At 46.4% G+C, this 27812-nt stretch overlaps 1 protein-coding gene across 1 annotated transcript in view; it reads right to left on the bottom strand.

Moving 5' to 3' along the window:
- The window catches only part of AdoR (Adenosine receptor), a 129507-nt gene extending 102145 nt beyond the window's left edge, over positions 1 to 27362 (bottom strand). The window contains exon 1 of the mRNA XM_075685079.1: positions 26562 to 27362. Coding sequence (XP_075541194.1) covers positions 26562 to 27155 — 594 coding nt within the window. The 5' untranslated portion in view covers positions 27156 to 27362. The remainder of the gene's footprint in view (positions 1 to 26561) is intronic.
- Between the last annotated feature and the right edge of the window lie 450 nt (positions 27363 to 27812).

Here is a 27812-nt window from a genome sequence, read left to right as displayed (position 1 = left end):
AGTATCTGCACCTGAAAATCGTGGACACAGAACGGAGGAAGAGGTCAAGAAAGTTGGCAACCGAGTACAGGGTAAGTGGAAGTGCAAATCGACAACCAGGAGTTATCAGAAAGAGAAACAGACAACGAACTGGATGCAAAGAATCGAAAGAAAAAGGGCATGGAGATGTAAAAGAATCGGAGGAATGAAATTCGTAGGGCAAACCTGTAGGATAACACAAAGTGCCTTGCCCGCCCCTCTGGCCACCTTTGACCCAATCAAGGAGTCAATAAAAGTTGTTTCTCTCTCACTTTCTCTTGCTATTTTAGGCTCGAGCTGGTTGTTTCAGGACAGAAACATACTGGAACAAATACGGCGTTCGCAATAAGGTGAGGCATGCGCATCCCGTAGCAAGAATCTGGAGCCCACTCAGTGCGTCCTAACGTAATGCGAAGGGATCGACGCGGTGAGACCTGTAGGCAACTTTCACCTTCCAGAAGCGCTTGGATTTAAAGTGGGCGGAAGCATCAACCAGTCAGCAGTCGAGATAGGCAAGAGACGTTTAGAGTATTCGGGGAGAAAGCCCAGAGAAGAGATTGATGTGACCGGATCCGTTACAGGCATAGTTAACGATAAACGATAAGTTGTGATGAATAAAAAAGAAAGATTACGGAGATGCGTACAAATGTGTAAGAATTAGAAAAAAATGTAGAGCATACATGATTAAACCAGGCAAGCTGGGTCACCACCCTGTTACAACGGGGATGGCGATAAATCATCATAATAATCATCACCATCATTACGTGAAGCGAGGCAACGGGAAGAGGTCGTGTATTCGGGGCGCTCATCGATGAATTAAGCGAACTGATGGGAATCTATAAACACCAATTTCCGATGCGCAGAACGCGCGGTGACGAGAAGATAACACGCGAGATAAACGCAGCATGCAGCTCGCTCGGCAGCGGGCCCCGCTGAATGTTACCAACCCTGGCGTAAGGCAGAGATGGTAACAGTGCGTGCAGCCTATAGTGTGGTAACGTAGCGCGTAGGGCCCCGAGAATACTGTCCTTGCTTTATGCATGGGAGCCTTTGATATATATCTATGCGCTTGCGGCTAACAGCCACAGCGACGCGTTCACCTGAGAAGGCTGTCGGATGAAGCGACGGCACGCTTCGGGGCTCGGCCGCAGTCAACTGCGCAGCGAAGCGGGGATGGCGACATCGCAGATCGCTGTCACTGCTGCACCGTGGCGGCAACTTTCGCGTCGAGCAAGGGATGCCCGAGTGCCGTGCGTTGCTGTTTACGAACGTTCCTGTCGCCACACGAATCGCGGCATTGTTTGCGACCGATCCGCGGTAGCTCGTGACAGCAGCTCTTATGGTTGTCGGGGATGCTCACTTTGACACGGGGGTCGCAAAGGCCGCGAGGACCTTAAACTTTATGCAGCGAAATCAGAACCGCGCCGCCTTGTTTGAAATCAACTGCTTATACCTGACATACGTTCGAGCAATGCTCGAATGCGCTTGTGCCGTGTGGGACCCTTGGCAAAAGAACATTAAGTGGTGAACCTTAAGAAATTCAGAGCAGAGCAGCAAGGTGTGTCCTATGCCGGTACTCACTAACTGATAGGTGTACCATTATGAAAAATCAAATAGGATGGGAGAAGAAAAAAATGCGGCTGAAACTCCTTTATAAAATATTTCATGGGAAAACCGGCATTCGAAAGGAAACATACATACACAGGCCTCATTATGTACCTGCACCTACTGATCGTTGTTTCAAGATTTTAGAATACCGTACTAGAACTAGCACGTATGCTAAATAATTTTTTGTTCTTTCCATTAGCGAATGTACTAGCCTATCAATTCAGCAAGTGTGCTGTGTCAATGAACATGTGTGTTGCTCTTTTCGACATTGTAACTCCCCTACCGTAGCACCTTCGGGCTAAGCGGGGCAGTCATTGAATGAAGAATAAAGAACGAATGCTGCTAAACCCTTCAACGTTCGTAAGGAATATGCAGTTCAACTTTTTTAAAGCGCAGTACGGTCCACTGCTAACAGAAATATCAAGTTAGTATGTCGGGCTTGATTAGAGCTCAGTTATGACACCAAGGCGCAGCAGTAATTCGTAAAACCAACTCTTCTGGTTGTTAGTGATATTATCGAACCCTTCAACATTCATAAGGAATACGCTGTTCACAATTTCTTTTTTTTAATCTACAGTACGCCCCATTGTTAAAAGAAGCATCAAGTTAATATGCCGTCATGGATTACAGATTATGATACCGAGGCCTCAGCAGTAATTCTTTTCGGAGCACAGCTCTAACCTAACGTGTCAAATTGTGAATCATAATTCAGGTCAATTTGTTGAACTTTTCGTACAGCAAGCAGGGTTGCACCATCAAACTCGACCGCCTATGTAGCTAGAGTTAGCGCAGCTCTGTTGTTGGCAAAGAAACACGAAACCGCGACATAAAACCTGGACCTCTAATGTCGGCTCGTACGCACACGGACCTCCAAATGAAACAGTGCATCTGTTTGGACTAGTTGGTTCAATATGCAACTATAAGCCAGACTTCGCGCAAAAGTAGAGAAATAAAAAAGAACATGCAGAAAGAAGAGGAACCCGTAAAAACAGGACTTCGCTCGTCCAATCCTTACGTGTCCCTTCTTTGCCCACGTTTCTCGCACGCTGCCCTAACTGCCTGCATCGAAATGAAATAACGCACGACATTCAACTTCCTTTCATCGATTTTTGATACCTCTGCTATGTCATTCTGTTGTGTGCCACCGGAATCGCCGGCTTGCGTGGTACGGACTTTTGAACGACGAAGCTGCGCCGTTCAGAGCATCTTTGTTCTGCGTAATCGGGCATTCAATCACGACACGAAACCTTTACATATAACGGGGGCTTATGGATGTCCCTAAACCCCGCTGACCTTTTAATAGAATACCCCATATGACACACAACGGCTTCTTGATTATTTTAATTTTCTTACATTTTGGCTACCCCGTACTTGGGCGACTGGGTGTGTGACCATTCGTGGATGATCCTCCATAATGAGCATGTGCCACTGGGACACACGGAGCACAGAAAGTGTGCGTGGGGCGGGGGGGGGGGGGGCACACACTTTTCGTCACCATTCTTCCCTCTACAAGACCTTAGGTCTCGTGACATTCCAGCGTCGACGTCTCCCACCGTGCATCTGCCTGAAGAGGTGTTCGCAGTTTGGCCTATAGTTTGTGAGTGGTGTACTGCATAAACATAAAGGTCGCATGTGATTAAAGGTGTGTCCAGTGGCGGAACAATGAGGTAACGTTTCTTTGCAGTAGTATAAATCAAATCAGTCGTCATGCCAACGCCGTCACCCTCGTACTGTCGTCGTTGTTGACGTGTTAAAGTTCTGTTGCTTTCGATACTACTAATTAGTTGTCCTCTTTGACAGTGGACCCAAAAGCACGTCAAGTACGTTGGGAGATGTACGCATCCACTTGTTATTGTGGCACTGCCAAGTGTTATGTGTATTTTCCACAGTGAACGAGAGAGGGACTTCGGGCGATGCACTTCGAGTTGTAGGTTACTCATACTGTAGCACATATTTCTACTACTGCTGCGCACATGGCTTTGCAATGAATTCCAAGCTTCCATATGAATCGTGCGTGTAAGTTCGGAAAGGTAGGCGCGCCTAACAATAATTGAAATGATCTTAAAATTAAAAGAAAAGCAAATGAAACATTCACTTCATCGTTAAAACGAGTTTATGTTTGCAACCAGCACAATTACCCTCTTTTTCGCATTTCCTGTAGTTAAACTTGCACTTCCACGTCAAGTAAAAGCATTAGAACAGCGAGTACCGAACAGGAAGTGCGATACTGCCATTCTGTACGTTACACCACAATTCAAACAACATAGAGGTTCACAGGAGTATGCGCACCTGAATACTTGAACAGCGATCGAACAAGGAATGTCACTGGAGTGAACTTTTTACAAGGGGGCTCAACTTCGTCAGATCAACAATTTACCATAATATGATTACATTGTGTACTTCTACTCTTACGCCTGCCGATTTCCTTGGTACGTAATCACGCTTTCCGGAAGTTTCGCTCCGTCATCTTTAGTGTAAACACTGTGGAATTTGCGGATTCTGTAACTGCCAAAAACAACAGGAAGGTATACACAAGGAAGAATGGCGCTTATTCAAGAAAGCCAGCGCTGTGAACGGTACGCAAACCGTTGCCACGCGTATACTGTCCACTGCATCGCAAAAGTAATTTGCTTCTCTTGTTACGTAATGAAAAAGTTCACTCGCCTAAAGGTGGAAAACGAATTAAGGACTCCTGCATGTGTGATGGGATTTCTGTTAAATTGGAGGTACATCCATCTTTCGGATGTCACTGACGACTTGAATGCTATTCGCCACCGATCTTATGTGGGTTGAGTAATATTCTTGCGATGGCAATTATATGGATACTCGAAGTGAATTTTGCCGTCGGCGTTGCCGTGACGTTCCGCATATGTTTAGGTATATGTATGCTATATGACATGCCATGCTATGTAACATACGGTATATGCGGGTTATAATGCCATACCGTTCTATCACTCAAGTTGCTCATATCAGGCCTTACATTCCTGATAAAGTTATTCCTCAGAATTTTGAAAATGGCAGCCCACAAACAAATGACACGAAGCAATACACCAACGGCGAATGCCTTTTATCGCAAATCTTCTGAGAGTTAAATATCAAAAGTACGAAACAATCACAGAGTCGAAACCTGTAAATGACGTAATTTTATTGGCGCGACACTGTACACCCTAGTGGATCGACCAAGCAAAAAGGTTTGAAACACACGATACGTAAAAGTTAGTGGTAAAATTGCTAAGAAAGACGATGGCGTTAATTGATAAACATAAATGAAGTTGTCCCATGGCAGAATTCAAATAGAGAAACCCTAGCACAACAGCTCGTTTTTACTTAGTCAGCTTACGTTTACTTCAATTCAAACTGCCACTTCAGCTACGTGTCTTAAACACTTCGTATAACATTCTAACAGGTTGCTATCGCATTCATTGCTTCACCCTTATGGCGAAACTGTGGTATTTTTTGACGATGTATGTTATGTGGAAAATCAGTTTTGTGTAGTTCCGCACGGTGGAGGAAGTGTCATGAAAGCGAAAGTAGTCATCAACTGGAGTGTAGCACGAAGCCACAAAGGATACCCTCGCAGTTGTTCAGGACGAATTTTTCCTCAACTGCAAAGCTTTCTGTCTGAGAAACCCATGTGGGCTTCCTTTGTAGTTTCGTGCAGCATTCGGGTAAATGACAATTTTCGCTTTCATACGTTTTATACAATATTTATGATGAAGGGTGACGCATACTCTGAGACCCAAGTCAGAGAAGTTCATTCCAGAGCACCACATGTCGAAAGTTACGTGTCTGGTGACCGAAGTTGGTTGTTTCTGAGCCCGGTTCTCCAGCACAACAAACCAGTGCTCCCCGATTTTGCGGGAAAGAGCTTAGGCGCAGATGCACGTGGAGGCATACCTCCAAAAGGGCGAAGTTCCTCAAGAATGCTCCTGGCATTAAAAGAAAAAAAACACGAAGAGGAAATCTTAACTTTTGGACTTCTGGCCCCGACACGAGCTTGTCTGCACTAATCACCAAACTAGAGTACTAGTCGTCGTTCATCTGTCAATAGCACAAATGTGTCACCTGGTCGCAGCTAACATTCTATCGAACGCTCTACAAGACTCTAAAGTTGGATACCACGAAAAGACCAGCAGGACGTCATCACAAAAACAAAAATGAAAGAGAGAGAAAGAGAACAGATAAATGTATCGATTTCGTTTCGATTTCTCAACTCCGCGCGACGCGATGACGGCGTAACCCTAAGGCGAAACGAGCTTTCCGTTCGATAATTAAGTGGCCTTTCAATACCGAGAAAGATATAAACAAATGTCGCTACCCACGCGCGCGCTAATTATGATGCATTTTGCACTGACATGCGAGCCCGTCTCGTGTTACATGATACGCAGATGGTCGTAAGGACGTCAAGAGCCTACATTTCTCATTGCTTCGAAATGCATTTAATCGGGTTCCGAGAATTATGCAGAGTTTCTTAAGTGGTGTTTAATGATGCTAGCTTCCTTGTTCGCTGGGCGACGAGCTGTTTACTTCTTTTTCTTTTCTCCGTTGTAATAAAACACCCGCTGTCAAGAGCACTTGGTGTACCTTCCGCCATGTATGCCGACCTCTGTGTATAAGTATCACTTCTACGTGCATTAAACGTTGCCCATTCAACCATTGTGTAAAGGAAGCTGTAGCAGCTACGCGAACTGTGTCGGTGCTGTATTCGCCCAGTGCTATTTGTTGGCTGCCAACATTAAAGTAACAAATTTATTAATCAAGAACAGCCAAACCAAACCAAATCTCTATACTTAATGAACTTGCGCACTTAGCACATGTTAAGTACAAGAGCGGATGTGATTCTCCTCAGAGTCAAGCCAATTTCGCGGAATTTTAATAGCTTTTGTATGCATACGCGACTCGCTATATATCAAATGTTTAAGGTAAAACTTGAAGTGTTATACGTAATAGTTCTGCGGAAACCCGTAAGGTGAAGAGAAGCGACCAATAAAGGAAAAATAAGGCACCCACCCAATCGTAGCAATCGCGACAAAAAAAAAAGCCACACGGGTTCCCTTGAGTGTATACTTGTAACATCACATACCCGTGTCTCATACAAAAACGAAAAACAAGAACATAGCAACGCTCTCAAGGTAGAGTTGTTTGTAAGACAGCCAAGCCTGATGCGCGACATATTACGACCAATGGCAGGCGGCACTCACGAGCAATACGCTCTGTAAGTTCTCCTAATCTGGATACTTCCTAGAGCTCTGCGCATTTACTCGGATTTTAGTTAAGTAATCTAGAGTTTAGAAATCAACACCCAGCGGGCATGACTCCTTGTAACCAAATATGTATATATATATATATAGATTCATGTACAGATTCGCCTCACAGTCTCAAGGCATGAGTGATTGTGTAAAGCTTGTTCTCTTTGGCTAGTAAGATACAGCTGCAAGTTTAGCGCCCGCCTTCTCGTATTCCGCGTGACCTTTCGGTATGGCTTCTGTTGCGCTGATTTGTCTTGATCATCATTATCAGACGTCACCTTGCTTGCCAATTTGCCATAGGAAAAGCTCACGTTTTCCTTCTTATTTTCTTTTTTTTTCTTTTTTTGCCCGTTCGACGTACTCCGTCTTGGCATAAGTGTCATCTCGCCTGATGAGCAATTTATCTTGTTTTAAATATTGGAACAGTCTATGAGAAATGATTTTGCTTGCTATGGTGAGCACATGCGGAAACCGTGCCGCATCGTCTCAAGTAATATTCGTGCTTGACCTAAGATCACTTTTCAGTCGCTAAGTTTGTTCGTTAATCGCTGTAACGGCTTTCATAGCAATTATTCATGGTGGGCCAGAGGATGCATAAAACCGTCTACTGCATGTGGTAATGCTGCTTGCTTGCTTCCTATACCGTGGAACGTACCAACTGCGGGAGATTGGCCAGGAAGCCGGTGGCTAATCGGGAAAGGGGGGAAATGAACTTGAGTAAAAGTAGATGGCTGGGGGAAGTGAAAACGGTACAGTAAGTTAAAGCACGTTTACTAACTTATTGCATATACTTTTTTTCTTTCTTTCAGAGGCTGACCATCGCCACTCGCACAGCGTCGTTGCGGCACGAAGTGGCGTTTGGGCCTGGAATCCACTAAGCCCATTTATGAGTATACGTCCGGTAGTAGGAATGAAAACAAAGGGTTTATTTTACGTGATTTACACTGGCTCCAGATGCGGAAGCCCACTCCATGCAGGAGCGTACTAAACGTCTGAGTTCACATCAGGACACGTCAGCACACACCCTCACTCCGCGAAAGCTCTCCGCTTTTAAAACGGTCGTCTTCCCCAGGAGACTAGACTAGGGAATCTGATGACTGTATCTCGGCCCATCACAATCGTCGAATCGGTCGCAATATCCCCCCCATGTTGACGCACCGTTCCGCGGGTCTCCGCCTCCCATATTGCACCTTCGCACCGGCATGCGGCACAAGCGCGTAGCAATGTGGGAAACCGAGGTCGAAGCGGTTCCCACGGTAGCCTTCGACGTTGGCCCCTGTCATCAATTAGTTCAGTTTGTCAGGGTCAGTTTCGGGTAGAGGGGCCTTTTGTTGACCCGTCAACAGTCGGTGTCAACTGGATAGGCTTGACTTCTGGATAGGCGCTGATGAATGGGGGTATGGAGGGGGGTTGCCTCAGGGGAAGCACTGAAGGAATGCGCTTTGTTGTGTTCAGACGCAACAACGTCGACATCCTCCGCTTCAGTCGTCTCCTCTATATTCACGACTGACTGGCTAACGTAGACTTTTATGGGGCAGAATTTATCAGAACAGCATTGAGAAATGGGCGCGGGGGAAGCCCTGGACAGACGGTTTCGAGCTTTATTGTTATTTCATAAATAAAGAGTTTTAAACCAAAGCTCTCTTTGCCTCTTCCTGCTTCTCACATCGCAGGAGCACAAAGTTAAGAGGCAATAACGATTTAATTTATATTAATATTATCAGCAAAGTTCCATCGCTGCAGTCAAACCTCGCCACGCCCCAGGGTCTTCTTTGGTGTCAACTTTATGTGTACCGCATGTTTACCACCTTCACGTTCCGCATATGCATACACTGAAGAATAACTTACACCATTAGCAGTGAGTAATGGCGTATGTAAGTATATGACTCAATCCTTTATACCCTTTTTGGGCATAAGGGTGTAAATTATTGTACTGTGCTAAACAAATCTCATTTGAGAAATTCTTGCATTTTCTCTTTCAAAAGAGTACTTAATTCCTAAGAGGCGGTCGACCATACACTGCATCCAACTGTATCCGACAGTATCCCGTGTAGGATAATAGGAATTAATACATTGTGCTTCCTAAAATAGCGTGGTATATAGGTCACGCTGCAACTGGAGGCTGAGGCTGCCACGCCATAAGGTGACCACACAGTGAGGTATACGGAGAGCGAGTACGCCACCGTTAGCATCCCCAAATAGCCGCCGGCGACCTCCCCGTCAGCGACGATATGCGGCAGCTTGTACGTCGAAGAACGTTTATTGCTGATTATGCAAATGTAAGGGGCCGCCGAAATTTCGAAATAAAATTCTACTTTCGAAACAATGCAAGCTCTTTGCGGAGAAACGGCTCCCGATGTTTACGACGCGTAATAGAATCATGAAATGATTTTTTTTTTTTTGAAGACCATCGCGTACTCGTCACACTCCCGTCACCCGCCCCATTATGTCTTTATTGTAACTGCATAGTCAAAGGGCTGTTAAAATATGAGATTGATGATGAAAACTCTGTGTCGTGAATCTTACGTTATCGACGCATCGGTCTGCATGTGTTAGCAGTGACCACAGGGAGTTTTTTCACTTCGGCATCTTCTACGGTACCCCATCAACATTTTCAGTCAGACAAGAGCTGAAAAGGTAGCAGAAGAGTGCTTTCCTAGATCTGGCCTGATTCAGCACTATGTTACCTTAAAATTTATTATTCGTTTACTACTATTCAAATCGTCCTCAAATTTCCCTTTCCCGCAAGGTATAGCGTTGCTCTAAATTGGCTGGCAACGCGCGCACGCACGCACGCACGCACGCACGCACACACACTGTTGCCAGCCATTTAATCCTTGGACTCTCCTTGAACGATGCCTTACAGAATCACGCAAAACGTGTGCGTAATTGCGTTTGTGCGCGCTCAGACCTACGCTGACGCAAAAGGCGTGAGTGCCCATTACAGTAACTAAACAAAAGAAGCTCGTTGTTCAAATTTTGACGTCCGGCGACGTCATGCGCGGCGCTGCAAACACTGGCGGCAGTGCTGCCGCGGTTTTATAAATATTCACGCCATGTGTACCGAGCCTGAAAAGACGAGGTCAGTGAACGAAGCAAGCGCAGAGCCGAGAAGAGATTGAAACGAGACTAATGCTATTTGCAACGGAATATATTTATCCTGTCACTGCGATTAATGCCAATTAGTGCGTCGACCTATGTTCGGCACCCGCTTTCGATCTCGTCGACTGCGACTGTGTCGGAGAGTTGGCGAATAAAGAAAGAGCCGTGCTATGCAAATGCGTTGCCGAGGAAACAAAGTTCAGAAGCAGGCCGGGATGATTGTTCTGAAGGCAGCGCACTCTTTCGCACACGGAGGAACACTATAGATCGCACGACAACGAGCGCTTGCGCGCTGCCTTGAGAACAATAATGGCCGAGAAATTAGCTAGCCCACCAATACCCCCGGAGGTAGAAATTGAAAGATCGAAGTAAACAACAACTACAGGTCAGAATCTCCCTCTGCAGCTACTCGCAAAAAAAAAAGAAACAGCGAATGAAACGCGAAGCAATAGTGAGAACGAAACACGAGCTAAAATAATCAAGGAAGCGACGCCACTCATAGAGGCCGCATGACAAGTGATCGCATAACCAATCCACGAATTACTGAAAGCGCGGCGACGCAAGCCTCCGCTCGTATTCAGATAAGAACGCGTGAAATGTCATTCGCGAGGATAAATCGGACAACGTTACATGTGTATAGAAAGAGAGAGAGAGAGAGAGAGAGAGAGAGAGAGAGAGAGAGAGAGAGAGAGAGAGGCGGTGCTTATAGCGGGTTGAACGGAAATATCGAATCTGAACAGAGGCGTGTGAGGCGAAAGAAAACGAAGACAAGGAGCTTAAAACGAAAAAAAAAATTCGGTTTGTTACCCTACACTGAGGTGGGAGAGGCGGGCGTAGAAAGCTAACAAGGAAGTAGAGAGAGAGAGAGAGAAACAGATCACATGCAAAAATAACTTCCTGTAACAGCACGCGATAACCGTTAACATTTGTCAGTGCTATAGATAAAGACGTTCGTGCAGGTCTGTTGCCCATAAGAACTGCAAACAATCAATTCCTGTCCCTCTGATGACGGTGAGGTCGGTGTTTTAAAACGGTTTGTCTCTTGTCAATATGAGCTAGCGCAGTCGCGATCGAGAGATATCCTTTGCGCACTGTATCGAGGAGAGTGGCACAAAACGTGTTCAAGTGTCTCCTCCTGACCACAGCGAACAGATGCAACGTTGACAGACATTACAATACCAATATGGCAAAGAGATTAGCAAAGGCTTAGTTGCAATCGTCCTTTACCGTAAGGATTATTTTAAGAAGAATGGCCTACACAGTTTAAGTGTTTGTTTGGTGTGCGTTTCTTGTGCGTGCGAGTAATTTTCTCAGAAGTGCAAGCAAGCTTCCGTATTGTACAAAAAAGACAATTTCATTTACTCAACGGACTGCGCGGATATTCTTTAACAATTAGTTCAAAGTTGCTGTAATCCTTTTCCGGGTCTCCTTACGTCCGAGACACAAATGCTATTTCAATAAACTTACTGTCTCATTCACGTGTAACAAATTAGCCCTTTATATTTCGTGAAAGTACTTTATTCCTGTGAACGAAGGTTATCTGCATTATGAGATGATATGTGTATATTGTGAGTGCGCGTGGTATCGCCATTTTTTATTACGATAGCGATTATAGGGACACTCCAAGCGAACATGTTGCCGTCGGGCCCGCCGTGGTGTTCCGTATCAAGTCTAAGGCGATAACACCATCACTCCGCGCCGCATGCTGTATGTGCCAGTAAAAGCGTGCGACTGCAGCCGACGATCGTGGCTCAATCTCGCGCACGCAAGGGAAGAAAGAGGGGAACAAGCGCACCGTCTTCAGTCGCGCGCAAGGCACCCGGGGGGGGGGGGAGGGAGGGGGCGGCTTTGTACACTGGCAGCTTCTGCGTATCGCGCGGGCTGTATTTTGAAAGCAGCCTGCGTTGCGGGCAGAGTCTAGGTGCGAGGACGGCTCACACCTTTGCGCGTGCTGTGTTCTCGCAGCACAGTTTGCGTTGAAGCCATCGACAGCACGAAGGTCAATTCGCTCGCTGCTGCTGCCGCGATTCCTCACGCCAGTGTTCTGACGGCGAGTGTGCGCGGTCATTGAGTGTGATGTGTCCATGTTTGCCTGTGCGCGTGACACCGTGCTTGTTAATTTAGCTAGTAAGCGAAGGTTTACAAGTTTATGCGGCCGCTAAACCTACCATTGTTACTTCTTATAGCTGCCTATAAATTTCGTATCGCAATCAATGTTTCGGCTTTCGGCCGATACTGCGACTTTTTTGTAATGTAGCCCATTGACCACTTTCGCACGTTTCGCCTCTACACGCAGTTTTCCTATACGGTCTAAATACCAAAATGACACATGCTTCTAATTTACTTTTTTTTCAGCTGATGCCGTCCGGTGTAGTTTCGTGTGGGAACTACTGTTGCTTACCTGGTGCGACAACGTTGGATGAACGCACCAAATACCCGGAACGTGCATTAACATAGAGCAGAGAGAGAGAGAGACATCTCTTCATTTCATAAGACGCCTTGCGCTTAATTTATGAAATTGCAGGTTGCACACGGAAGAGACGAGGTTAACCGAGGGGCCCGATATTTATTAATCATAGCATAAGAAGCCAACAAACAAAGACACCGAGGACAACACAGGGGAAATTACTTGTACTTACTAATTGAATTAAAGAAATGATAAGTTAATGGAAATGAAAGTGGATGAAAAATCAATCTGCCGCAGGAGGGGAACGATCCCACGTCTTCGCATTACGTCTGCGATGCTCTAACCAATTGAGCTACCGCGGCGCGGTTATCCCATCCACTTTCTGGGGAATTTATGTGTTATTACAAGCACTAACCCTGGGAGTGTTAGCCAGCGCCACCACTCACAAACCTTGGCGGCCAAGTCAGTCAAGAACTTTACTGAGGTCCTGAGGAGGTTAAAGTCGTTGGAGATCGCACGCGGGGAGCTCCTCGGGCCGAATCCGTAGGCGACGCCCAAGTCGGGACGGGAACGTGGTGAAGCTCCGCCAGTTCTTGGGCCCTCTGGACGGCCTTGAGTTGGAGTTTGAGGTCCGGGCTTTTGAGGGCTTCTTCCCATTCGGGCTCAATGGAGAGCGGGCCCTTTGGTAACGCGGCACATTGGCATAGCATGTGCGAGAGTGAGCAATAAAGTTCTGGACAGTCTGGACAATTTCCCGGGATTTCTGAGTTGCAGTGACTTAGTAGGCCTCGTGACGGACACGAGTCCGTTTGGAGCATTCGAAATGCGGCCGCCTGCGCGCGTTCGAGTTTGGCGTGCGGGAGCGGGTATTTCGTTCTGCCTTTTCGATAGTGTACGTGAACTTTTTGGGTGAAGGCAGCTGGTCAATATGGCCAGTTGCGAATGCGAAGACGTGGGATTGTTCACCACCTTTGGCAAGTTGTTTTTTTCATCCACTTTCATTAATTTATAATTTCTTTAGTTCAATTAGTAAGTTCAAGTAATTTCTCCTGCGTTGTCCTTAGATTCTTTGTTTGTTAGCCTCTTATGCTAGGTTGCACACAGGAAAGATTCGAAGGAGGCTTCTGCAGATTGTCTCGTAGATATCTTCATCTTATAAATAAAAAATAGAGCAACGATTCCTCACGAAGACAGCGCGCGGTAGAGCAGTAGAAGCAAAAACAAATGCCGCGCCGATCAGCGCCGCCGGCGTAACGCGCGCGCCCAGATCTGATACCGGAAGTGTGGTTCAAGTTTTCTACGTAGCCGCTTGGTGAGATACACTCATATCGGCGCTTGCTGAATATCTGTCTGCATGACGATTACAATACGACACTACATTACAAGCGTTCACATGGATTTCTGCAGTGCTAATAGAGTCAATTCTCGTGCAAGCGCTACGATGATGCTACTCTGTTTAACCTACTTAGTTTTTCTGGTTACCTACGTAAATAGTTTTCTATATTTCGCCGAGTCTCAATATCTTGCAGAAAGGAAACATACCATGAAATCAAGCTAAACTCCAAGCGTGTGCTTTTTATTGCAATACAGCGACTATGATCCGGACTGAGTGACTGAACGATATCCCCGGTGGACTTTCTCTTCTTCTTTTAATCTTTCCGTCCCCTTTTCCCTTTCCCCAGTGTAGGGTAGCCAACCGGGCTCAGTCCTAGTTAACCTCCCTACCTTTCCTTATCATTTGCTCTCTCTCTCTCTGTGACAAGCATGAGAGAAACAGGTTACCGTCAGTCTAGCAAAAAATAAATTAAATTTAGGCAGAGACAAGACTGCTTACGTGTGTGAATGCGAAAGCGTAGAATCCCTTCGGTGAAATGTTTGTTTACGCGCGTTCCTTGTCCGCACAAGCTCTCGCCTACGTTCGAACTGCGCCTCGGTAAGGACAAATCAAAATGCGCCGAGCGACTGAACGCGCTCGCTTGTCCGCGAGGAGTTCATAACTCGAAGGACCGCTCAGCGACGTTCGATTGGGCATGAATGCTTGTATTGCGGCATCAATTATACGTTCACTCCAGGCGCATTTCTGCTGCCACCGTCGCCGTGACGGTCCGTAGAAAGTACAAGGGCGATAACTTCGTCACCGCGCGCCGTGTAATGTATATGGGAGTGAAAGCTTGAGGGTGAGCGGACGATAGCGGCTCAGTCTTGCGCACACAAGGAAGGAAAGGGGGGGGGAACGCTCCGTCTTCCATCGCGCGCCAGGCCGGGTTAGGGAAGGAGGAGGGGGGGCGGGGCGTTCTACTCTGGCGGCTGCTGCGTGCGGCACGCGAGTGCGCTGCCGCCAGGCTGGTATCTCGAAAACGATCTACGATTGGGCAAAGTGCGCCGAGTGCTGATAGAATTCCTTTCTCTATGCTGATAGCTTAGTGGTCGCTGTCTTTTCGCCACTTTGTTCGCGTTGAAGCTAGAGGCAGCACGAAGGTCAATTCGCTCGCTGCTGCTGCCGCGCTTACTCACTCCAGCGTTTTGACAGCGAGTTTCCGCGGTCATCGAGTGAGATAGGTTCATGTTTGCTTGTGCACGCGTTACGCCATACTCGCTAATTTAGTTAGTAAGCCAATGTTTGCAAGTTTATACGGCAGATAAGGCTTACTTCGTGTAGCTCTCTACCAATTTTCTATCGCAATCGATGCTACGCCTTTCGGCTGAAACTGCGTTCATTTGATGCACTCATTTTATACACTCAAGACATAGCGCCACGTCCTCCCATTGACTTCGCCGTCACGTGCCCAATGACGCACGCTATAGGCCACACTTTAGTCAGCGAGATGTATGCGACATGACGTGTGCAATGAAGAACGCACTGGAGACACCTTTAGTAAACCAGAACTATGGAACCACCGTAGCGTCCGGGAAGTGTGCTCTTCACGCACCCAGGAGGCCTGTACTTTGATTTAGGTGCGCGTTAAAGAACCCCAGTTGGTCGACATTTCCGGAGTCCTCCCCTACGGCGTGCCTCATAATCAGAAAGTGGTTTTGGCACGTAGAACCCCATAGCTTATTTTAAAGATCAAAGCGGTTGGACAGGAAACTGTGAAAACACGTAGCTGTTATCACATGAATACCTTAACACTTCAGAAAACATGAATCGCAGAAACATCGATTTCATAAACAAATGAGTAGTTTCTCACAGTTACGGCCGCACTTGTAGTCGGCCTCCCACTAATGCCGGCGTATAATCGCTACTGCGCTCACCTATCACCGTTTTCAGCATGGTTCCAGTGAAAGGCTAATCCTCCCTGCAGGTCGCGAAAATTCTGATAAGAATGTTCCATGGCTTGTTTTGCGTTACCACTTCTTGGTTAGAGACTTTGACCGGTAAGCTTCTCATTGCATTTAAAAAGTAAGTACCATGAAAATTTGTTGTCAGTCCCTTTATTTGACGCTCCACGGCAATTCTAAAGAAACTTAGTGTCATCTTCAGTCGAGGACCGACACTGAGCTCAATTCGGTGGAGCTCGGCGTCGAGTCGAGGGTCGTTTAAGAACAGGGGGGTGAAACATTCCGGTTGGTACGACTGCTTCGGCCTTCGGGCGAAACTGATAATGTTCTTTTTCTTGTACTCATATTTTAGTACTTTTCCCCAGTGCAGGATGGCGAACCAGGCTCAGCCTGGTTAACTCCCCTGTCTTTTCCTTGTGACCACTTCTATTTTTACCTCTCTCTCTCTCTCTTGTGGCGTGGTTTTACGCAAATAGGTTTCTGTTATCTACCAATAAGTTATTTTGTTTGCTTGTTTGTTTTATCTCCGGTGTATTTTTTTTTTTCATTCCACTTGCAACTACATTGGCAGTTCCGTATATTTGATGCAACTCTCTGCAACTGAACGCGCCTCTCTGCGCCTCCTGTTTGGAGAAAAATAAACGTTACTTCATTTTACTCGGTCTGACTGCCATAACTTCTGTCGCAGTCCACAAAGTATCTATTCTCCGCTTCTGTTGCAAAAGAAAAAAGAAATGACGCATTATGTCTCCTTACATATTAAGATACGTGGTGCGCCAGCCAGTGAAGCTGACCGTTACAGATATTGTTCTCTACTTCACCAGCACAGAATTCACAGTAAGCAGACATGGCGACCAGATTGCCATGCGGGGATCCATCAAGGAAATCGGATCGTTTTGGGTGTATTCAGGGCTGCCGCCGAGTCTGAGTTCGTCGAAACTGCTGTGGGACCTTGCCCTTTTGATCTTCCGGAAATGTCACAGCTCCCAGAATGTAAAGCAGCGCTACCTCTGCTGCAGTAATTGATCTATTGTGTGACAAATGACGACCTATCCCGACGTCATTACAGGGTGTTAAGGGCGCCCGTCGAAATGGCGTGTGTCGCGGATCTTTCTGTATAATCCCGAACGAGCAGTACCTTCTGTAGCGAGCATAAGTTCAGAAATGACTCAAATTTAAACCCCCACGAACGAGGCGATAAAGTATTTCCTTATTTCTTTTCTTTTTTTTTTTTCTTTTTCAGGCTGCAGACTTGCGACACATAATCTCTGGTCAACGATCATGGAAGATTAGCGTTCCATCGCCTTTCATACTGCACTTTATACGAATGTGCTCCCTCGTAACAATCAATGAGCTCGTTGACTTATCCCGTCGGCTTACAAGGGTCTTTCAAGTTGATTCGTACACTTTCTAAGAAGAGCCATTCTACGTTTCGCATATATTTGGAAGGAGTCATAAAGGATTAAAACTTCCACTCAAGTCCAGCAATCATCGTAGAGGGATGGTCACGCATGCGCAGTTTGTTCGCTCATGCCTCCATCAGACGTACGTTGGAAAACGGCGTGAAAGCGAGACATGGGTAGAGGCACGACCCCCAGATTTCCTAGCCTGCTCTCTGCGACTTCCCAGATTACCGACAGTGATTAACGAAGACTATAGTTTCTTGCGTGCGTATCTTATTTAACGTGCAAATACACACAGGTACGAGACCAGTGACTTGCGTATTGCAGATGATTTAGCTTGTTAATGTTCAGCGTTGGACAAGCCGTAGCGCAGACCCTCAAACCGAAATAAAGAAAACGCTCGTGCGTCGTTCTGTTGTCCTTTCTATGAGTCACTCCCGTATGATTTACAATTCGCGTAACCTTTCTCAAAATCTAATAGAACATACGCGCATAATAAGGAACTCAGAACTCTGACGTCGAGCAATGACGTCAACAGTGCCGCTGCTCTTTAGGAGCGAGGGAATCGAACTGGCGGAGGAAGTTCATTGCATCGGCTAAAATTGCGGTTCTCTTCGCCAACAGGGCTAAAGGCTTCCCGCTAAAATGAGAAGCGCCGTGGGTTTACCTCAGTTCATTAAGCTAGGGAGTATGGGATCTCACAGCGATCTCCTGTAAACGCTTGTCTGCAGCGTTTGTGCCAACATATGTTATACCAGCAAATTCCCTTGTCCCTGTTCCTCCGTCAACTCTCCTGCCAAACTTACAAAAAGCTCGGCAGTTGGAAATCTGATGCCTTGGCTTGCACGTTTTTTTTACACAACAACGGACTCGCAGACACACACAAACGCCTGCCGCCCACTTTAAGCTTGCAACTGGCTATCGTTTAGTTAGTATCTCGTAAATAAAATTAAAACATCCCTGCTGTTTCCCTGTCTTCTCCTGCCGGCCACAACTCTCATCAAAACAACGCTGTTCATTTAAGGTTCCTTTAATTAGTTACAGTGAAGTAATTCCATTACTTGCCAGTCACCCTCTGAAATGAGGCTTCACTCTGGCTAACAATGCCTCGCGTATGCGTGCGAATATTTCTGCGATCGTAAGAGTATATATATTTCGCACTTGGCTCTTCTTGAAATAGCGCGCCTCGTAAGGACAAGTGGCGTTCAGTTTATGAATCCATTACCCCTCGCTTGGGCCCGTTGCTTCGCCTTGCTGAGTCAGTGACGGGATGGGCGCGCCCTTTTCTCATCACCGCGTAATGAAGCCCGCACTATACCGAAAAGACTCGCCACGCTGTGTACGTGTGCTCTGGGTTCACCCGCGCATTCATATCAATTAGTGTTGTTTTGTTCGTTTTAAAGTTTACCGTTCGCGTTCGCGTCGTACGTAAGGCGCGAGCCATATTGAGTTTCTTTCTTAACGAACACGCGTCACTTCAACCTGCCGTCCTGGCTTTTTACTTGTTCTCTTTTTTTAAAAAAACTCGTTTCAATTAACTCGGTTCTATCATGGAATCGACCAGATGAACTAGATTTCCTCATCCGAGTAAGCCGTGTTCAACGGAACTTGGTGTGGGCATGCAGAAATTAAGCGAGCAGCTGAGGCTGCAGGAATTCTCGTATCCGAAGTTTCCGCCATGGGTACGGATTAACAAATAACGCTGCGCGCTCAACTCCTACAGTTTCCACGCTTAGCTTTATTCTCGCCATGCCTCTTTACGAAGCCGCTTCCCTAGTGTAGCATTTCTGACGTATTCAATTCGCGTTGTTTCGTTTATGTTCGTTTCGCCGATTTCCGGTTCTTTTCGCTGCTGTACATATGGGCTTACCTTATGGTGTTTTTCGAGGCATATATGCGACCGCTCTTTTAGTCGAAAGCTATAAACAATAAGGAGAATGGAAATGAAAGTGGTCGGAAGGACAACTTTCAGCCGTTGGAAGCCGATCGCCCGTATGTTCCTCATTACGTGAGCTAAGTTGGCGAGCTAAGTTGGCGGCTGTTTTTCCCTTCTAGTTTCGGGAGCATTTGCGCATTAGGACTAGCCCTGGGGGTGTTAGCGAGCGCCACTCAAGGGCAGGGCGATGAATGACGTCACGGGGTGCATGAACTTATAGAAACTCAGGTGAAATAGCTGCGGAATATTGGGACGTGACACGTAGCCACGACCACGTGAGAGCTCTACGGACGGAGATCACTGGGGACTGCTTTCGGCCCGCTGAAAGACATGAGCGCGACGATAACCATGATGAGTACATTATGTATAGTGCGGGTTCTTAGCCCAGTATGAAAATGATTATACCGTGTTACTACCTGCCATGTGGAACCGTCAGATGTCGTCCGACGTCCATTTGTCGAACAGATTAACGAAGTTCATTGACAGGGCGACGGTTGTACGGCCATTTCAAGTGAAAAATAGAACCTCAGAAGCCGGCAAGTTGTGCGTGAGTAGCTAAGTTCAGAAAAGCAATGTACATCATGCGTTAACGATGTGATGCCCTCTGTATATGGCTATTCGATAATTAGGATAAATGCAATCCTCTGCTATCATCTCTCGCGTTTAGTTTTTCGTCGTATAACGTTACGTCTCAGCCGGGACCAAGTTTAGCACATTTTTTTCACACTTACAGCGGCAGCATTCGTAATGCTGAGCGGTGTGATTTTCTAGGTCTATAGAATACGCAATTTACGCAGTCAGCACGAAGTGTACAGCAGCATCCAGCAAGACAGCTGGCTTCGAGCGTGCGCAAATCATAGGTGTAGCAGTTGCGCTGCGTGCCACCCCGGCCGGTGACAATCTTGTACTATATATTTTCGAAAATTTTTTTTCCTTCACGGAACGTTCTGCGTATACTTCCAATAAGTCTCCGTTTTCAGTACAACTCCTATAAATGAAGTTTAAATTCATTACGGCGTTTAAACGTCAGCTGCAAAGGCATTTTGGAACATGTGACAAAAAGCCCGCAAAAATAGACGTTTTCAATACTAAAACTGAAAAAAAGAAAACTGGAAAAAAGAAAGAAATAAGAAAAAGAAAAAGCAAGTCGCCGCTATTACCGCTCGCCGGAAATGACGCAGAACTCAGAACGTTCAGAACAAGATCGAGCGGGATTCTCACCACCTCCAGGATTCGGGAACGTGAATCTCGAAAGATTTAGGAATCTTGAAGGCCACCACGCGCACGCATCGTCGGCCGAGGTGCTACTTAATTAAAGGCCGTCAATAAGAAAACTAGACAGTGAGTGAGTTAGAAATTTATTTAGGTCCTGAGGGGAAATCAATCCGGCGGCTTCACCCAGGTCGAGGCCGGTAGACAAGTTGTGTAGTTTTTAAAGAATGAATTCGACAGTATATATACTCCTCGTTTACAGCCAACTATGGCGAAGCAAAATTACGGTGCAGTTTGGCCTCTCGAAAGTTCCAAAGCAGCTCGCTGGCTTGGTTTGTTGGATCATCTAACGGCGGGGTTCATCAAAATGCCCCAAAAGCACGGAACACGAGCGTTTTTTTTTTTCATTCCATCCGCACCAGAATGCGACCGCCGCAACGGAAGTCGAACCCTCCGCCTCCAGCTCACCAGCAGAACGCCGTATCGCCACCGAGTCGCCGCGGCTGGTGCGATTCTTATCGAAGCGCTAAATGAGTCCACGTGATTTCCGCATCATGAGTCCACGTGATTTCCGCATCATTTACGTAAAAGAAAAGGGCGGGGAAAAAAAACCAACCGCAATCACTGAACTGCGTCCAGAGCAATTTCGGTACAAGATTAGAATTTAATGCGCCTTGCAGCGCAGAGCCTTCATTCAGACCTCTCTTGGCAAGAGTGGAGGGTGACGGGCGCGTAGGCCCCTACTATATTCGACCACTTCGCCGCTGCTACTTAGCGACTTTCCTCTAGCGACAATTTACACGCTGGAAGCAGCCCCCCAGAGCTTTCCGAGTTCTCGAGGAAAAAAAAAAACAGAAAGAAACCGAGAAGCCCGACTTCGTCGAAACTAATTGCTGGCTCCGCGCTTGTGGATAGCTCAACGGCGATTGCAGCTATGCCAAGGTCGCCCAAGCTGTCTTCGCTGGCGGACTGGATAATACGGTGAGATCGAGCGAAAGTTAACGAAGGCGCCCCGAGCTCTGCAGGTTTGCTGCTCACGGGGATAGAGAGTTTCTTTAGTGCAAACTGGAGTGAAAGAGAGAGAGAGACAAAAAACTCATTACTAAACAGGATGGCGTAGCACTTGTTAGCGTTCCTCAGTCCAAGGACCTAACTGGCTCAATGAATTCTACCATCTACACTTAAAACAGTACTGACACGATATTTTCGACTTGACATTTCTTTTAGGGTCACATGAAGGGTCCATACCTTCATAAACACCATGAGTATAGTGGCAAGCATCAGAGCGCCTTAAAATTTACTATAATACTTCTTTCTGCGAAGCTCTTTCGGTGCCCAGGAGCAGGATACGTATTGAGAATTCACGATGCCACGATGCGTTGGCTCGCTCTCTTTGTGCGACCACCGCGGCTGTCACGCGAAAAGCGCAGCCGAAACACGTGACGCCGGGGCGTCTCTTTAAACAACAACATGAGTATTAAATTCAGAATCCTTATAAATGTTTCTCGATCTTCGTACTAGCCAAGTCTTGTCTTCTTGCATGCGAGAAGCACGTGGTGCTGCTACTATAACTTGCAAAATACGTATCAGTCGCACCTCTAATCGAGGTGAGTGCTAGTGGTATAGTGAGCCACTTGCGTAAGGGATTGGCTAGAAGTGGGCTCGGAGCTGAGTTCATATATTTCTTTTTCTACATACGTATACACGCGTGCGGGCATATTTGCATTTTACACCACCTCTACACCGTTTGCTAGCTGTCGCCGATAGTCGCACCGTAGGAAACCGGGGGCCATCGGGCTCCTCAGCAATTTTTTCTCTGGTTTCATTTGTATAGTATATCTGCATTATACAGAAAATAAAATATTATATTGTATTGCACAACTATAGTAGCCGAGGTAGATGTGGTGGTTGTCATTGCCAGATCACGTCAAGTGCGCATGTGTGTGCGTCACAGTGAGTGCTGTTGGGGCATCTGTCGGAGCTTGAAAGTGGGTTCGAAGACAACTGGGGGACAAGGAGTGCGTGGAAAACTGGTTAGTAAGGCGAAAGCATGTTTAGGCTCATAGTGAAGTTTGTGTCGGCAGACCTGACCGCCGTAGTGTCCGCCGAAGCGTCCCCACGCCATATGAAGACAGATTAAAGACAGATTAAAGAATGAAAAATGATTGATAGTGACAGTTAGTGAATGGTAACGTTATAATACAGATTGGTAGAGGTTAATAATGACTAGTAATGACGTATAATGACTACTAATGACTTTTAATGACTAGTAATGACTATGGGATGACCAATATGTCTAACGACAACTTGTGACGACTACAATTCATTAGAAATGACTAAACATGCTTAGTAATGACCAGTAATGACTAATAATGACTGAAACGACTCGTAATGACTACTAATGACTATGATATGACCAACATGTCTAACGACGGCTTGTAATGACCCCAATCGATTACAAATGACTAAAAATGCTTAGTAGTGAGCAGTGATGACGAGAAAGAGGCGAAGGACAAGAGGAGGAAGAGCAGGCTTTCGCCGTTCACCTCGTAAGAGAGATCTTAAGAGAGTGTGCAAATTTTTTTACGTCATCCTCCCACCTATCCTGCTGAGTACGATAGATAAAAAGCTGAAAAATAAAAGGACTCACTACAGGCCAGACTTGTAGACGTTGCAGAAAACGAGTAACCTATTGCAACTACAATTATTTCATTGAAAAAAAAAGTAATTTCTTACAGCTACAAATTGCTGCTCAAGAAAGTAACCCAGGATTTACTCAAAAGTAATTGAATAGCTAAAAGGTAATTTTCTCCATCGATTTACTAACATTGTATATAGATACTGCAAACCGAACCAGGTGGATCGGCACATTCAGTGTCTCTTCTGCAGCTATTTCCGCGTTGCTTATCTTCACTAACAACACCTTTTCAAGATTTATTCGTCCATCTTCCCTCGCTTTTATTGTGGAAGACATCAGCAGCGACACTGAAAACTTGCTGGATATGCTTGAGGGGGCGGCAGGTCAGTGTTGTAACGTATAAGGTACTCACTAACGTGTGTGCAGTTACTCATCATCTGGGTCCTCTATGAAGGGCAACGCTTCATTGTTGCTCATACTTGGAGAAAACGGTCCCTGTTTGGCCAACGAAAAGCCAAAAAAAAATCGTGCCTATTAGATTTTCCGGCAATAACGCCATGACGGGCCGCCGAAAATCGAGACATGCCATACAGCGGTTCAAATTCGTTGGCCAACGTTTCGTGGAGCGTTAAGATGAGGAAATGAATAGCGTGCTCCTGGGTATTGACTGTTTGAGAGTGCGGGAAGCTGCCGCATCACACGATCTCGGGTGTCTTACAGCAGTTCCCACCGAATTCAGGTTCTCAAAGCCGCATCATCTGTTGTTCGCAGCTTGTCTCGCCGATAAAGTAACTGCTTACGTGTAACTGGCTCTTGAAAAATGTAATTGGCTCACAGTGAGTGTTACCGATTCGACAAAGTAATCGTTAACTTACAAGATCGGCGAGAAAATGCAATGGATTACGCCTAATTAATTACGTACAAGTCTGCCATTGACAGAGAACATGTATTATTATTATTATTATCAACGTCATTGTTATTATTACCGTAAACACGCACAAATGCCACAAAGAGAGAAAGGGAAGCGGGCTAGCAATTGTTTGATAAAAAGGACGCCCCTCTTACCCGATTGAAGAGCAGAGAAAAGAAAAAGACACAAGAGGAAAGAAAGAAAGACGGGCCAAAAAAGAAAATCTGAAGGCGCACCAAAACACATCACACGCAGAGTACGAATATTTCCGAATATTCCTGTTCCCGTGATTGAAAAGAATTCTAGTACAGTTTTTCTTTTGCAATCCGCACGACATAACACGCGTTCAAAACGAAATAAAACACCTCGCTCAGGTCACAGTCTGGCGCAGGAATGTTAACAAAAAGTTGGTTAACATATTTTTGAGGTGGAACGAAACTTTCTGATGAAAAAAAAGGAAAAGCGACTGTACCGCAAGGGGTGCCACTCTAGCAAACTTTATTGGGAGCGAGGACTTAATTTTTCTTTTTTCAAAGAAAAGGGGGGGCGGGGGGGGGGGGGGGTTCGCGGGCGCTGGCACTTTCCTCGGAGAATCAAATCTGTCGGCCGCGAATAAACCTAGTTGCGAGCGGTGCTCTTTCCTGCATGGGCTGTCATCTGTTCGCGCGTTTCGATCGAACGGCTCTAGCTTCTTTCTTCGTTTTATTTGCTTCTTTATCGAGTTTCTCGTTTTGTTCCTATATAGAAAAAGGAAAGTTAAAAGCACTTTTGTAGCATCGCCTATTAGGAACTTCAACGTGAAAGAACGATGCCGCTGATTAATTTTGTTGTCCTGCCGTACATACACGCGATGCTATATAGGGAGCGATCGCGGCAGAAGACAGCTCGGTTACTTTATCTCGGTGTAATCCACATTAAATAATAATATACAAAAATATCATAAAAAAAAATAATAAATAAAAAGGCGTTGATCCCCCTTTCAGAGGAATTTGGCCGTAACACGCAAGAATGAAACCGGAATTCCAAGAAGCAGTGGCAGTTTCGTAGCCCATTCACAAACACCAGTCGACAATTGTGCACGTACGGCCTTTAATTATTTACAGTCTTGCTCAAAATGCGGAAAATTGACATCGACACCAAGTCACGCCATGGTGTGTGCTGCTTCGCATCGTAAACCCCCAGGAGGTTGCCAGGCGATCATAGGTGCATATCCTACGCGAAGGTCAATGTGGCGAAACTAGAGTTTTGGCGGCATCGCGCCCAATGGAGTCGACCTTACGAAACTTCCAAGCACTCCTATCTTTACTACCCTTATAGATGTCCAGGCTGCCGGCCATGTTTTCTATACGAATCTACTCGGGGACAAAAAAAAAAGGAAAAGAAAAAGAAAAAAAAGCCATGATACCTAAATGTCCTCGTTGAAACAAATAACCGTCGCCGAGACCACAGTTCTTTTATAAAACAAGCCTTTCTAAACTTTCTGTGCCTACATTCCTAAACGTTAGGTAGGCACAAAAAACTGCAACGTAATCGCCGCGTCGCGGATTTTTGTAATAATAATAATAATAATAATAATAATAATAATAATAATAATAATAATAATAATAATAATAATAATAATAATAATAATAATAATAATAATAAGTCTATTTTCATTGTATTAAGGCGGAACTCTATTGGAGGCTTGAAGTGATCAACAATAGGGCGAACTAATGCAAGGCTTATCCCGGAACGACTGTTTCGGCAAAGGTGTTCGTCAGGACGAAGAAAGAGAAGATGCACCTTCCAGTCATGAACATTTAATGGAAGGAGACGTCCATGTATACATAGATAGATGTAATTTTGGCGTACTTTTTTTCTAAATAGCAATTGCAATGGCGCAGCAGTGGTCACGGGTGCAACGCGTCCAGTTTGCGTAATTTCATTCGCGTAGAGTGGATTTTTTTTGTATATTAATGCTTTCTTAGGAAAGCATTAATATCACCCCGTGTTCTTCAATTCACGCAACCTAAGAACGATTTTTTTTATATACAGAGATACGCCAAAAAGAAATACTTTCGGAGTACATACCAGATTCAAAAGCTGCCTTAATATACGCATTATGTGATTTGCGAAGATATGCTACGGTGGTCGTTGCGTGGGCATTGACTGCCATTCTACTCTTTATTCTATGCACAACTACATTCATAAGCGGAAAAAAAGTCCACGTGTAAGTTATCGCCTGTCGCTAAGGAAGGGAAAAGCCGGCAGCACCTCTATGCGACATCTCATTTGCGGCTCTGATTTTATTCAGTCGACTACAAATAGCGCTCCCTTGGCATCACCTCGAAAGCGAGAAAAAAAGCTTACATCTTGAGCAGACGTAAGCGCGAGTGAAATAAAAACAGTGGGCGGGGTGCGATAATCACGCGACAAGATTGTAGCTGTAAAGAAGGGGAGAGCGAAAGGTAGGGCGGGGGTTGACATTGCTTTCAAAGAGAGAAATTGCAGTACTCGATCACCGGAGCTTCATCTCCATCTCCTGTGTCCTGGTTCAAGAAACCTGCTTCTCTTCCGCGAGATCTGCTCCATTCTGCGAATACAGAACTCGGTCCATACGCTGATAGACGCGACGGACAAATATAAACATGCATAACACAACAGACACGACGCCGCAGAGGCCGTCGCCCAAGCCGTAACGTTGTTTACGGCCCGTTTGTGCAAACAAAAAAGGAAACCACGGCCATTTCCGTCGCGGACTGCGAGATCGTCTCCGCGAGTGGCGGTGCTATAACGCGGCTCGCGAACGTGTGCGCTCACCTGCTTGCGGACGACGCTGTAGATGCGGATGTAGAAGAAAGCGATGAGCAGCGCCGGGTACACGATGGTGGCGAAGTAGAGAAATACAAGGAAGCTGTACTTCATCACGGGCAAGAAGAGGCAGTCGCCGCTCGAAGCGGCCTCGGAGTCGTGCCATCCGAGCAGGGGCAGGAAACCCAGCACGAACCCGCTGAGCCAGCAGGCGATCACGACGCTCAGAACGACGGCCTCCGATGCCAGTCTCTGATAGGCCAGAGGGTATAGTATGGCCCAGTAACGGTCCACCGACACGGCCACCAGGTGCAGGATCGACACCGTACAGAGGACCACGATGAAGGACAGCATCGCGACGCAGGCCAGCGGAGAGTCGTGCGGTATCCCGGCTCGCGTGAGCACCGCGAACGGTATGGCCATGACGCCTACCAGGAGGTCCGCTACTGCCAGGCTTAGGATGTAGTAGTTGGTCAGCCGGCGCCGCAGACGACGCTCTCGCGCGAAGCAGACGAGAACCGCCAGGTTCCCGACGGTCGCCAGGAAGGCTACGGACGCTTCGACGCTCGTGTAAAGAACCGGTGGCGCTTGCCAGTGCGTCATTGTGGTCGCGGTATAGCTAGTTGGCGCGTACGAGACAACATGCGGCGAATAACACTGGCCCGAGCGCCACTTTGACGACGACGACGCTTAGAAAAAAAAACTTTGACCCGCGGCCCCAAGCGCACGCGCGCGTCTCTCTTCACCCCATTGATGCGATTCAGCTGGCGCGACGACGCGAAGGAGAAAGCCGGCGCACGCCGCGCGCGCCGCGAGCAGACGACAGTCGTCGGCCGCGGCGCCTCCCGGCGCGCATGCGCAATTGTCACGACAGTAGCGCCGTCTCCAAATAGGAGCGGCGCGCTTCGTTTACGCTTCTTCCTATTTAAACCTCTTTCGCAACCTTCGCTGGTCTCGTTCGCCTCGTGTCAGATGAGAGCACTGCAGCTGAAAGCCTCCTATGAGCTCAGTCTCCACGCTCAAGCGTCACAAATGTAGCACGGATTGCGTAATCCCTGCATGCAGCAGTCCTGACGACACACCCCTTGAACAAGACATCTGTTTTAGCCAATTTAGCAACAGGGGAAAAATTTCCGGTTCAAGCGAAACAAAGCCATCAAAGAGACAATACCGCTCGAGCACTAACAAAACTTATACTTTTGTATTTTTTTCTAATGGAATGCACTCCGTTTCGTAAAATATTCATTTCTTTCCCGGCTC

The sequence above is a fragment of the Dermacentor variabilis genome, chromosome 3, assembly GCF_050947875.1.
Source record: "Dermacentor variabilis isolate Ectoservices chromosome 3, ASM5094787v1, whole genome shotgun sequence".
NCBI lineage: Eukaryota > Metazoa > Arthropoda > Arachnida > Ixodida > Ixodidae > Dermacentor > Dermacentor variabilis.
Note: the sequence above shows the minus strand (reverse complement) of the source record. Positions and strands in the feature narration are given on the sequence as shown.